General features: G+C 40.2%; 1 protein-coding gene across 3 annotated transcripts in view; it reads right to left on the reverse strand.

The window, feature by feature from the left end:
- ift122 (intraflagellar transport 122 homolog (Chlamydomonas)) overlaps positions 1–12,827 on the reverse strand; it is a 26,026-nt gene continuing 13,199 nt past the window's right edge. For all 3 annotated transcript variants that reach the window (XM_006796436.3, XM_006796435.3, XM_035910143.2), the window contains 11 exons: positions 10,511–10,682; positions 9,153–9,255; positions 4,487–4,627; positions 4,290–4,387; positions 3,324–3,424; positions 2,091–2,256; positions 1,892–2,009; positions 1,665–1,793; positions 1,017–1,093; positions 737–901; positions 1–599 (listed from right to left, as the gene is read on the reverse strand). In XM_006796436.3, the coding sequence (XP_006796499.1) occupies positions 513–599; positions 737–901; positions 1,017–1,093; positions 1,665–1,793; positions 1,892–2,009; positions 2,091–2,256; positions 3,324–3,424; positions 4,290–4,387; positions 4,487–4,627; positions 9,153–9,255; positions 10,511–10,682 (1,357 nt within the window). In that variant the 3' untranslated portion in view covers positions 1–512. The remainder of the gene's footprint in view (positions 600–736; positions 902–1,016; positions 1,094–1,664; positions 1,794–1,891; positions 2,010–2,090; positions 2,257–3,323; positions 3,425–4,289; positions 4,388–4,486; positions 4,628–9,152; positions 9,256–10,510; positions 10,683–12,827) is intronic.

The following is a 12,827-nucleotide window of genomic DNA, read 5'->3' on the forward strand; positions in this document are numbered from 1 at the left end:
TTGCCAATATACAATTTATTCAAAGGATATTTGCAAGCATATAAAAATCAAATTCTTTTGACTTAATAACAAATGATCTTGTATTGTTATCAAACGTACAGTGCAGCTGTAGTGCATAAAGCTGTAGACTTGATGGTAGAATATTATCTCATTGTTGTGAGTAGGAAAATTCTCTACATAACAAACACGTTTTGTATTATATCCAAAAAAAAAAAAAGGTTTTCTATTTATATGTTTACACTGTACATTTACAGAGTGAATGATGTAATCACTGACTGGCCTGGGGTAATCTGATCCTAATAATCCAGGCTTTATTGGCTGATGGTGCACTTTTCTTACACTCTGTAATGACCGACACACAAACACTCTAGGTATTACTTCAGCCATTCAACCTTGGATAACAAAGAGCTGCTCCTATAATGTACACCCGCCAAACGTACCGCACAGTTTTAAAGAAAATGTAATCAGAAGACAAAAATGTATAAATTAGGTGCTCCACTTTCAGTTCACCGTCAGTTTGGTTCGTCGATGGGCCTCCGACAGTATGGGCAGCAGTTATGCTGAAGCACCAGAAGCTCATAATCTTCACTGTGAAACATCTGCAATAAACACAGCACGAGAGTGTGAGCAACTTGACAGGAAAATAAAGAAATAATTCAAAAACTTTGTTCGTCAAAGAGGACACCAGGTGGTTAACACTGGGTTCTGCTAGCTGAATGCATTATAAACGCCGTACCTTGAAGCAGGTAGGACACATGGTAATGCTGACTTCAGGCAGCAGGGAGCGGAAGTATTCCCATTTGAGTGGCCTGGGCCAGCGTTTGATCAGCACGTCCCTCCTGCTCATGGCGCGCAGCACAGGACGACTCACCTTGACTGGGACAAAGTTTGAGCCCCCCTGCTGTTTATACACAAAAATGAACCATTATAGACTCCGTCCTTTCACCCTGTCCAGCTGGCTTGCCCATTTGGCAGAATATTAATCACCTCATCTATTTTGTCCTTTTTCTTATTACCTCAAAGCTCATTTTGGCTGTAAATGGATCTTCCTCTTCATCGTCCAAACCCTCATCCATCCTCAAAGATTGGAGATCTTATTGTGTTTATTTGAGAACATATAACCAAGGCGATGCACACATTTCACACATTTTGTGTCGCATATGTCTTCAGTAATTATGTTTGCAGAGCAGGAAAACCCCTTACAAAATTATCCCCGAGAGGCTTTTCTAAGAGGCAAAGTGTTCAAAATTAGCTGTGGCTGTCAGTCACTTCACGGCTCTGGAAGAACACAGCATACCTCAGTGCCCTTGAGTGTCTGCTGGCTAATGCAGGTTAATCCCTGCACTAGGGCTGTGGCTACGGCTCTCAGAGGGTTAGTGTCATTAAGATGAGACAGGAGAGCCTCAGTAACCCTATTAGCTCGAGAGCTAAGATGACTTAGTTCTGACAGCTTACCCACAAGTACAGAATCAAGGCCAGCGCAGACTAAACAGCTTCTTAGAACTGTCACAAGGCAGAGGAGAGACACGTGCTTCATTTTGAGGAGATGTGCACTGTGTTACAGCAGGAATACAGACTTGCGGCACAGTAAAGGCTCAGTAGTTCTTTTATAACACATTAATAACCCTTGTTTGTCTATATATCAACTGATGATCAAAGGATACCACCATTGTCTATATCCTGCCATCGTGCAGCCCTCTGATCTGTGTGAGGAACTTCTAGATCAATAAGAGACAGAGCATCCTCATCAGAGATGTCTTCCTCCAGGTAGAACTGGACCAGCGGCAGCACATCTGTACAAAATCACATGCGACATTTAAAAAAAATCAAATAAAACAAGCAGATTCCTTGCTGGCATATACTGCGCACAGTGTGTATGAGTGTCAGTGACCATATGACGAGGCGCAGTAGATGAAAGGCTGCCTGCAGTTAATGCACACACTCCCCTGGTTGTTCAGCAGGGGGTTGTTGGTGGAGCAGCGATAGCACATCATGCCCTCAATCAGATCCTGCAGCAAACACATGTGGTTTCAACAAATATGATAAAGGTCACAGCTCTAAAATTTCAAAAACGTCACATACACACACACCTCTTTGTCGTGGAAAGGTTTGGAACGAATGGTGAGGCTGCCCAGCTCTATAGACTCTTGGAAGCGTGAGGGAATGTGCAGCTCCTGCAGCTTCTCGTATGCGTACCTTGCAAGCTTATATGCACCAAGCTGTCGGCTCTGCTTGGCCAGCGCATATAAAGTATTTCTATAATCAGGTCAAGGAAAAATAAACCTGGGGAAGATTTGGCACAGAATTACTGCTTTATAGATATCTTATTCCAAATATTGTGGGCGTATTTATACTTGTGTTACATTAGCAGAACATCAGCTGCGCTAAGCCAGCAACACTGACTGCATGCCCAGAAAGTAATAAATTAGTTTGTTTATAGGGTTTTTTTGTGTTTTGATTGAGGAAGAGTTGCTTATTTGTATTTATACAGAAACATATTGTTACTAGAGGAGCTCTGAGAGTGGCAACCAGAGGTCAATGAGTTGCAGCTGCAGCAGCACTACAAAGGCACTTCTCCATCACCTAAAACTCAACATCGTTTCTGTTCTTGCCCTTCTACCCATCCGCTCTCGATTCTCCTCCTACACACCCAGTTTTGTGACTCTTGATCAGTGCACGTCCTATTGTGGAGCTGTTTAAGTGCAATTTTGTGTGTGCGCGTGCAGTGTTTTAAGTGTTGAACCAAGTTGAATGCAATTTGCTGAGACTATAAATCCAAGTTCAAAGTTTTTGGAACATTTCAGCTTGGCCACAGAGGATTGCAGCTGCTCGGCCTGATTTCCTCTTCCAAGGCTGCGCTTTCCTTCCTCATTCCAGAGTCCGATGTGTGCCTACATGGATTTGCCCATGTGGCTGTGGGTGTACGCGACCGTGTATGTGTGTATTTGTTCAAATTAAAACGTATTGTTCAGTGTGTTTTTGTATGCATACTTTTGCACAAAGTTCAGCAATCAAAGCACTTGTTTAGATAACAGAAAATGTGTTTCTTGCTGGCATCGGCTCCTCCTCCCCATCAACATCCCTTTTCTTTCTCTCAGCAGCACTTTGGTTTCCGGAGTGGCGCCAACTCTCCTGATTTCTCCCTACGTCTATCTATTTTCCACCGCTCTATCTTCACTGCCTCTGCCAGTCGTGATTTTAGAATGGTATCTGTCTGTCGCAGAGAGTTTTCCACATTAAGAGGCCCCCATAATGCTTGATTTTCTAAATATTTGCTGAGATCTAACACTACGTTAAGTCCATTTTCTGAAATGTTAGGATACACTTTAGAGATGCCTGGTGGTATGTCCTTTGTGAGGTTGTTCAGGAGGAATCTGCAGATGTTGAAGAGCGTGTCTGGCATGTGAGAACTGAAGGGCTCATCCTACAGATAAAGACAGTTAAAAATATACACATGTAAGTTTAAGGGGTCACAAAGTGTTAGAAATCTCAGATGAACGTTTTAAAAGCTCCATTTCCAACTTTTTTTCCCTTCATCTTTTAACCCGATCTAAAAGCAGCCTAACCACTCAAAGTGCCTCATTCCCTTTATCCCTATAGTTGATAGTTCAAATCTATAGTGCCTGTCTGGGAGAGTTAAAATGAGATATAGAGGTTTCCTGCTCTGGCCTGGATCACAGCGATGCCTCTCTGTTGCAGGGGTGTGACCATAGCAGAGCAAAAAGCTGAAACAACAAACTGAGAACGCTGACACAGGCCAGGTCACCCATACAGGGCTCATAAGCCAGAACTGCTTGTTTGAAAGTAAGTTAGAGCTGCAGGCTCGGAAAAGAGGACTGATGGTAATAGAGGTCAGGGAGGTTTCAAGAATCTAATAATGGAGGTTCCTTCAAGCTGATATTTCCCTTCAATAAACTGCAACCTGACTGCCTTTAATTCTCTCTTTTGTCCCCTGCCCAACACCCTCTATGAATATTTTAATTTCTCTTTAAACCCTGATTCTCTTGGATTGACATAATCTTGCAGAGCCAGACCTAATTTTGTCAAATACACAGCAGTCTGGATGAATTTGAGTATAAAAGTTGATTCAAAAGTAGGCAGAAATCACAGTGGACTGTTAGAAAAATGAGAAAATGCAGAAGGAACTTTGTACCTAAACTACCTATCTACCTACATAGTAGGTATTGTTTCCAAGTACGCACAATCTGACAGCCAAAAAGAAAAAGTCGTACTTGTTACTTAAACACCGATTCACGGTTGTCTTGACTTAAGGTGTATAGTATTCTTACCGTGTATCGCTGGATTGAGCGATACACGTGGTAGAGCTCAGCGAGATGCTGAAAACGTTCAAACTTCTTCAGCATTTCTCCCCTCTGTTCTTCACTTTCTGATTCAGACAGACAATGGTGAAAAGAAAAAAATGCATCAAGCATTTCAGTAAAAATGAGTTATGGCCAGTTGCTCTCAAGATACCTGTAGATCTTACCTTTGGCAATATCTAGACACTGCATAGACAGCATCCAGTAATAGTACCCTGCATCGTTGAACCTGTTCTCCACTACTGCATTCTGGGTAAGCTGCTCTAAGACTTTCACGGCCTCATTCTGAAGTCCAGCCTTGTGAAATGCTGAAAAATAAAAGCAGAAAAGTGGTAAAATACAGACTGGCTGCTCTTGAGGTAATGCTGAATTTACAGAAACAATTTAAAGCATAATTGTTATTTTATGTTTGGGGACACATGCAATTAAGTCCATTTAGACAATGACACACTTTTTGTAATTGAGCCTGTGGACACCACCGCAGTAGATTTAAATCAAACAATCAAGATGTGACTGAAGTGCAAAATTTCAGCTTTAATAAAAACAGTGTTACCTGTTTAAGAGTTAAAACCATTTTTATACATATTCAACCATTTTCAGAGGGTCAAAATGAATTGCAGTTTCACAGCGAAGTGAGACATTTCCCTTGTTATTCCAGGAAAAAATAAGCAGATAAAAGATCTGGATTGAGTCTAAGTGTGACGCTTTCCTTTCGTAGCTTATGAGTTTCAAAAAGATGCCGATGCAAGTGAGAGAAGCCATCATTAGGCTGTAAAAAATAAAATAAACTTGTCATAGAGAGCGATAGCAACAGTGTTAGGAGTGGCCAAATCAATAATCTGGTTTATTTTTAGCACAAATGACTTCACTGACCAGTTCATCAACACCAAAAACGCCTGAAAGACCACAGAAGGAAAGTGCATGTTGACAGAATTATTTACATGGTTAAGAAAAACAACTTCACAACATCTAACTAAGTCAAGAACACTTGAGGAGGTGGGCGTATCATTTTCAAAGTCTGCAATCAAGAGACGCCTTTGTGACTGTAAATACAGAGGGTTTACAACAAGATGCAAACCACTGGTTACACTCAGGAACAAGAAGCAGTGTTATGGCATGGGCATGTATGGCTGTCAGTGGAACTGGGTCACTAGTGTTTATTGATGATGTGACTGCTTAAGTGTACAGGACTATAAACTCTGCTCAGATTCAGCCAAATGTTGAAAAACTAATCTGACAGCACTTCAGAGTGCAAATGGATAATGATCCAAATCATACTGCAAAAGCAACCCAAGAGTTTCCAAATGGCATGTGAGAACAGGAATGGCCCAACAGTCACTTGATCTTCCAAGAGAGAATGTTTTTCTTTTACTGAAGACAAAACTGAAGAAGCGAGCACGAGTGTCTGTAGTAAAAGCCTATCAGAGCATCTCAAGGGAGGAAACACAGAACTTGCTAACGTCTATCAAGATGTGACTGGAGCGCAAACTTTGAGCTTTAATAAAAATCTTTCATTACCTGTTTAGGATTGAAAACCATTGATATATTTTTTGGATGAGTGACGAAATGTTTCTCCCACTGAAAATGCTACATCTACATGAACAGAATTAACTTTAGGGCATTTATATATTTCCATCCATCCATCCATTCTCTTCCACTTATCCTTTTCAGGGTCGCGGGGGGGGGGGGGGGGGCTTGAGCCTATCCCATCTGCCACCCAAACATGGGGAGAACATGCAAACTCCACCCAGCCTGATGGTGAAATTAAACTCAGGACCTTGTTGCTGTGAGGCAACAGTGCTAACCACATTGCATTTCTCATTTCTCTTCCTATCTGCTGTTTTCAAAAAACAGCAGCCCTTTGTGGCTTTAGTCAGATCATTGACTACCAACAAATATGTGCATCCATTCAATCATTCATTAGCTCATTCATGCCTTTTTTTTCTTTTCTTTATATATATATATATATATAATTTTTATATTATATTATTTATATTATGGATAATAATGTATTATATTATATACATTATTATCAAGCTGCGCCTGTTTTGGTCGAAAGCATCGCAGCGGCTAAAACCATTATCATCTGCAAATTGTGGCGGGCAACAGTCATACCAAAGAGATGAAGCACTTTTGAAATATGGGGAAAGCCGAAAACTGCCCTTCCTCCACTTCTGTAACATTGAATCATTAATGCTGAATTCTCTGGCAGCTGCTCTATTCCCATGTTGTTGCGGTATATTAATAACTAACCTTGTATTGTGGATGAATAATCTCAGTTGTTCTCCTGACTGAAGTTTGGCCCTTGTCCTGCTATGCGATTGCATTTGTCCCTAACCACCAGAATCCCTCACGTTAACTTTTAATGAGTGGAAAAAAGTTGGCGTTCATCCTCCAGCTTCACTGTGCTAATGTTATGCTAACATACCTGTGTTGCTAGCAATCACGTAGAACAACATTATATACCAGGTAGTCCAACTTCAGTAACCCTGCAAACACCACTGCTGTTTAGTTTTCTGTCTTCATTTATTTTGGAAGTGGTAGCAGAGCTGTACGTTTTAATTAGTTTAAAAAATCTCTCAGTCAGAACATGGTATAAACTAGCGAGCTAGCTTCCTGTTAACTTCTAACTCCGTTAAATTTAATAAATTCTGTTTTCATGGATGCATGGATATAAAACTTAATTGTTACACCCGATAAGTAGCAACGCTCATGATTTAATTAAAGATGAAAGAATTTAGACCGTTTTTAACTCTTAGTGTTCGTTTGACTTTGGGACCTGAATGGACGGAGTTTTGGACCCAGATTACTCCGTGAAGCTTTTCACTACGGCAGCCGTAATGCTCTGACAATCCATCAAGCAAGCAGTGCGGCTTATCAAAGTTGTACTAAAACACTTTTGAACAGGTCAGTAAGCACAACCAGAATTCATACATAAGGCACACTCTTGATTTTTGAGAAAATTAAAGTATTTTTAGTGTTCTGTTATACAGAAGAAAAGAATATATTGTGATATATATGTATATGTGTGATATATATAATATATGTTACCGCATATATATATATATATATATATATATATATATATATATATATATATATATATATATATATATATATATATATATATATATATATATATATAACTTGTAAATAACTCATGAAAGAATAAAGTTACGTTGAAACCAAGCACACCATTGTTTTTCTTGTGACATTACCAATAAGTTTGATGTGTCACATGGCCCTCTTCCTATTGAAAAAACAAAAGTTGTATCCAAGATGGCTGACTTCTAAATGGCCACCATGGTCACCACCCATCTTGAGGAGTTTGCCCCCTCACATATACTAATGTGCCACAAACAGGACTTTAATATCACCAACCATTCCCATTTTATTACGGTGTATCCATATAAATGGCCCACCCTGTATAAAAATGTCGGTAATTTTCCTACTAATCTGATGAAACTACGTTCTATAGAATTATATAACATTATTACAGCCAAGAAAAAAGAAGTGCAAGTACATTATAGGACATACACATTTGTAAACTCACATATTACCTAGAGTATTTAACAAGAAGTGCCATCCCATTTCAAAAACAAAAAACAAAAAAAACAGGCAACAACTAGTACCAGTCCTTTCCAAGCAGGACGGCAGCTTCTTAATATGAAACGCCAAAACATTTTGACTTTAAAGCCGTAATAAACATGACCACTATCCTTCATGTTCCAATCAGAGGGTAATTAGAAACAGCTTTAGGGAGTCGACCTCAGTAATGACCCTGCCCCTGCAACCACAGCAGGGGTCAGGCTGTATTATGGCAAACATTCATCAGTCTAACTGAATAAAAACCACATTCAGACACTGATGGTTACTGTTAGTAATGGGCGCACACTCCTCCCCCTCCCCCTTACAGAAACACAAAAACCAAGCTGACAAGGTTGCAGAGCACAGCAGCAATTGTCAGAATCTTTTAGCCAGAGCTCCCATGCAGACAACTACAGCTTACATTGTGCTGTTAGCAAAATACAGATAACAACATTATCTTTTGGGGACATACTCAGAAGTGTGTCTGGCAATAAAAGACAACTTCAAATTTAAGAAATAGGAAATGCTTTAGGTACGATGTACTTGAAAATCTCATTGAACCCCTGGGAGTACTAATCAGAACCTGATTTTGGTACCAAGTGAGCTCCAGCTAAAACCTCCAGAATATATAACAAACAAAGTCACCTGAGTTAAGCAGAATTAAGCATTTCTTAAAATGTTATTTATTGAGAAGTCCCAGTGCAGTGGACAGGAGGCAGGCCAGAATTTGACACATTACAATCATTAGTAACACAATACTAAACTAAAATACACACAATCAGCAAAACGCATGACCACAGGCAAGTTTCAGTACATCCAGACCTGCTCAGTCATGCACTCCATGCGGAGACAGGCAGAAGAAGATTATGTAGAAGAGGAAATATGCCTGCTGAGATCATAATTATAAATCTATGAGCTGATTATAACTATGGTTACAGTTGGTAATCATCATCAGAGCTGCTTGTAGTACTGGTGATTAGAGGCATGGAAGCATGTCATTCAGTTAACAGGCAGCCCAGCTCTGTCCTGCTATGCTTGAGCAAAGAGGATCATGTTTTATAGTGGATATAGAGAATCTCAAGGAAGTAGTGAGACATATCAGTTTTTAGAGCCGGCCTTGCTTTATTACTTCCATATGTAAACACTAGCAGAAACATGCATTGCAGAAGAAACTGTGACATAAGTCCTCTCCCACTGGCTTACTAAAAGCAAAAGTGAAATCCTGCTGGTGATGTAAAAGCTCACCCTTTTGAGCCTCCTCGAAACGGTCATTTTCAGCCAGCCACTGGGCGTATGGCACAAAGACGTCGTTTTTGAACTGCGGATGTTTCTCCACCAGTGAGAAGGCCTGAGACAGAAGACAGAAGAAGCATATGCTTGTGACTGCCTGACTTGTGTTTTTAGTCCCACATATAGAGAATAACGCTGGACTCGCCTGGCTATTTATGGCTCTACTCCACTTACCGCACATTTTCCAAACATGTTACCTTAAGTCCAAATACTTCTTCGCCATTATTTATTAGCCGAGAACAATGAAAATTGCATGAGCTAAATTGATTTCACACTCAATTAGAACTCCAACTGCAGGTCTCGTGCTGTTCGAATGACAGTATAAACTGTAAAGAGCTGCTGTAGTGTTTTGTGGACACATATCGCCTATCACGCTGACTAATTAGCTCAATGTCCTGTGGCAAAATCTGAGCCAAGAATCACACAGCAGTCATACCATACAGTAAAGGAGAACAAATGTGTGTTTCAGCCCTTTGAGCCCATTCATTTAAAGAAATACTTTGTTTTAAACAAGAGTGGGAGCAGTGAATAGCATCCATATGGCCTATGCTGTAACTCAGTCTGTGGTGCCGTCTGGCTCGTCTTGGTGTCCACCACCCCGCCCCCTTGAAGCACATAAAGCCAAGTAGTTCTCTCAACCTCTGCCTCCCTCCTCTGCTCTTTCTTCTCTGTCTCTCCCTCTCTGAGGATTAAATATTCCAAGAAGACTTCAACAGACATAACAGCAAGAATCATGTGATCATAATTTCATGTTCTGTTTTTGGCTCTAGTGTTTCAACATGCAAATCGCCAATGTGCATCTCTGTAACGCCTTTAACTCGATTATAGACTGCAGATGGATTAAAGAAATGCAATATTTTCTTCTTGCCATGATCCGCCTTGATGGAGGAATTTGATTGGAAGCAGAACAGAATTTAAAGCTGATAGTCTTTCACTGCAGTAGTGTTTTGAGCTCACTAGCTAATCATCATGTGGGCATGGATTCAGAGAAATCCAAAGCTGGATGATTAGCTCTGGAGTGTGTGTGGCTCCAGTTTGTCAGTGTAGAAAGAAATCAGGCAGACATATTATCTTATTGTTTGCTTTCAGTTGTGGTTACTCTGACAAATAAAGTGTAGTTTTCTAAGGATCCCTGCAAAATTGAACAAACCCCAAATATGGAGCAGTGTACTTTGTGGCTTATAGTGCAAGTGCCGCAGCAGTTTGTTAAGTGCAGCCCTATATGCTTCACATTATATTTATGTGATTGTCTCAGGACTTTATATATATATAAGTTATAATAAGCTGAACAGGTGTGCGTAAGTGTGTCAGACCTCTTCCCAGTGCCGAGTTTCTACATGCAGGTGCACCAGAGCCTTCAAGTCCCCCATCTTAGAGTAAGTCTCTGAGGCATAGCCATGGTGTTTCAGCCTCTTAAAGTGGAGTGCACATTTTGCTAGCGGTTCGCGTTCAGCCTTGTCCAATTTACGGGCGATGTCGATCAGCCTGGGTGAGAGAAGACAGGAATGAGCACACAGAAAGAGGGCGGGAGAAGATGAACCCTGCTGTATCAAACTATGCTCGTGACCCCAGAAAGAATGTGAATCAGTCAGGGTCACGAGCTGAATCTGAGTCAGGCTAAAGAGCTCGGACTATGTTCAACAGCAGTGTCAGTTGCGCTGACCCACTGGTAGCACCACAGGACACTTACAGCGTGCAGAGAGTGGGTCAGATGGAGTCAGCAGGGAGTTCTGACATGCTCACCAGATATCAATTTGCCTGGTTTTCAACAACACAGACACACAGCACACATTAAGGTTCCATCATACATCCATTATTGTTAAAGGAGAACTCTTATGTTCATTTCCAGCTCCATATTTTCATCCTTAGTCTCTACTAGAGCAGCTTTGCAGGATCCACAGTTCAAAATAATCCTTATTTATCTAATAATAGCCATTTGTGCCGCCTCACAGCTCATCAGTTGTCTGAAATGAATGGTTTAAGACAAATTTCTTCCTTCTTTAAGCAGCAAGTGGGTGGACTGTTCACAATCAGAGTGGTCTCCCTGAGACAATCGTGTAAGGATACTGGTTCTCATTGACATCATACAGATGTAAGATCAGTAAATTGCCTAAAATAAGCAGTTAAAGCAGTTTGAAGTCTGAGCTTTTGGCTTACAGGGATTACCTGTACATATGCTGACTTCATTACTATTATTATTATTAGTAGTATTAACTTTGACCATGTTTACTACAAGCATCAGCCATTGTAACAGTATATAATAACGGAAGATGAAGAAAAGCACAGTAAGTCCCATTTAATGGAAAGGTATTTGTTTCTGGGAACATGTTTAGCCCTCATGGCTTCCCCTTCACATATCTGGCTCTAATGGCCTGTGACTGAGACTCATGACATTTACTGGACGTTTATTATTGCTTGTGCTATTAAATTAAAACACAAACTGCAACTTAAACTTCAACAAGTCAAATTAGGAGTCTCTGTATCTAAATGGACAATGCTGCTCTGTTATTGTATTTTGTCCCATCATCATTTCACTAATGATAGAGCACTCAAGTAAAAATAAAAAAGTACTACTGTGCACTGTGAAAAAAAAACTCATCAATTTCTTCAGGACCTAAACTTTATTGCAATCTTTTTAGTCTTGAGTAATAGATCCCCAGGTTTTCTGACGTTTTCTTTGGATAATGGCTGCTTTAACACTCATTTTTAGTCAGACCTTGTGCCTGACCATTTTCAGAGGAATGCTTTGCTTTTTTATTGTTGTTGCTGTTAAGCCAGTTAAAATCTACCCATGAATCATTCTAGATTAAAAACAAAAGCTATCTAACTCACGGGATCTACATCTACACATAACAGACAAATTGAAAAAGAACTCATGTTAAATTGTACCTTTAGGCACTTTTTACTAGCAGCCTGTTGCAAAAATACTACATTTCTTCCCCATTTATTTATTTCAATTTATGAAAGAAATACTAAATATAGCACCGTTCATCAGGGTGATTCCAAAGAGCTGTTAGACAAAGAAATTGGCATATCTTAGCACAGTGTGCCTATCCTTGAAAAAATTTGAGGATACTGGATAAGCAGACAAAGAAGAAGCAGCTGGCCTGAAAAAATACTACAGTAGATGAACAGTATTTGAAAGGCATGTTCTTATGAAACAAGAAACAAGTTCCACAAGAACCTGAAACTGGAACTGAGAAATGTACCTGGCAAGATCTAGAAAAAGACAATATATGCCAAACTACACAAGAACTGGACTGAAAGTCAGTGGCAACAGGTTTTATGGAGTGATCAATCCAAATTTGAAATCTTTGGTTTAAGTCATCGTCAGTATGGCGGGATCGTCAGAGGCGCAACAATGTGTGTCTACAGCCATCTGCAAAACATGTTGGAGTCTCAGTCATGGTTTGGGGCTGCATTTCAGCCAGTGGTGTTGGGGATCTTGTCAAAACCAATGTAATTACGAGCACAGAAAAGTACAGTCAGATTGTGATCCACCATGCAATTCCATCTGGAAATTATATGATATGCAGTAACTTCACTTTTCAGCATGGCCATAATTCCAAGCACACTGCCAATGCAGTAAAAGCACCTGAAGAGAAAAACACACATTGGAAGACTATCAGC

Source organism: Neolamprologus brichardi, chromosome 20 (genome assembly GCF_056152115.1).
Source record: "Neolamprologus brichardi isolate AB-2024 chromosome 20, ASM5615211v1, whole genome shotgun sequence".
In the NCBI taxonomy this organism is placed as follows: Eukaryota; Metazoa; Chordata; class Actinopteri; order Cichliformes; family Cichlidae; genus Neolamprologus; species Neolamprologus brichardi.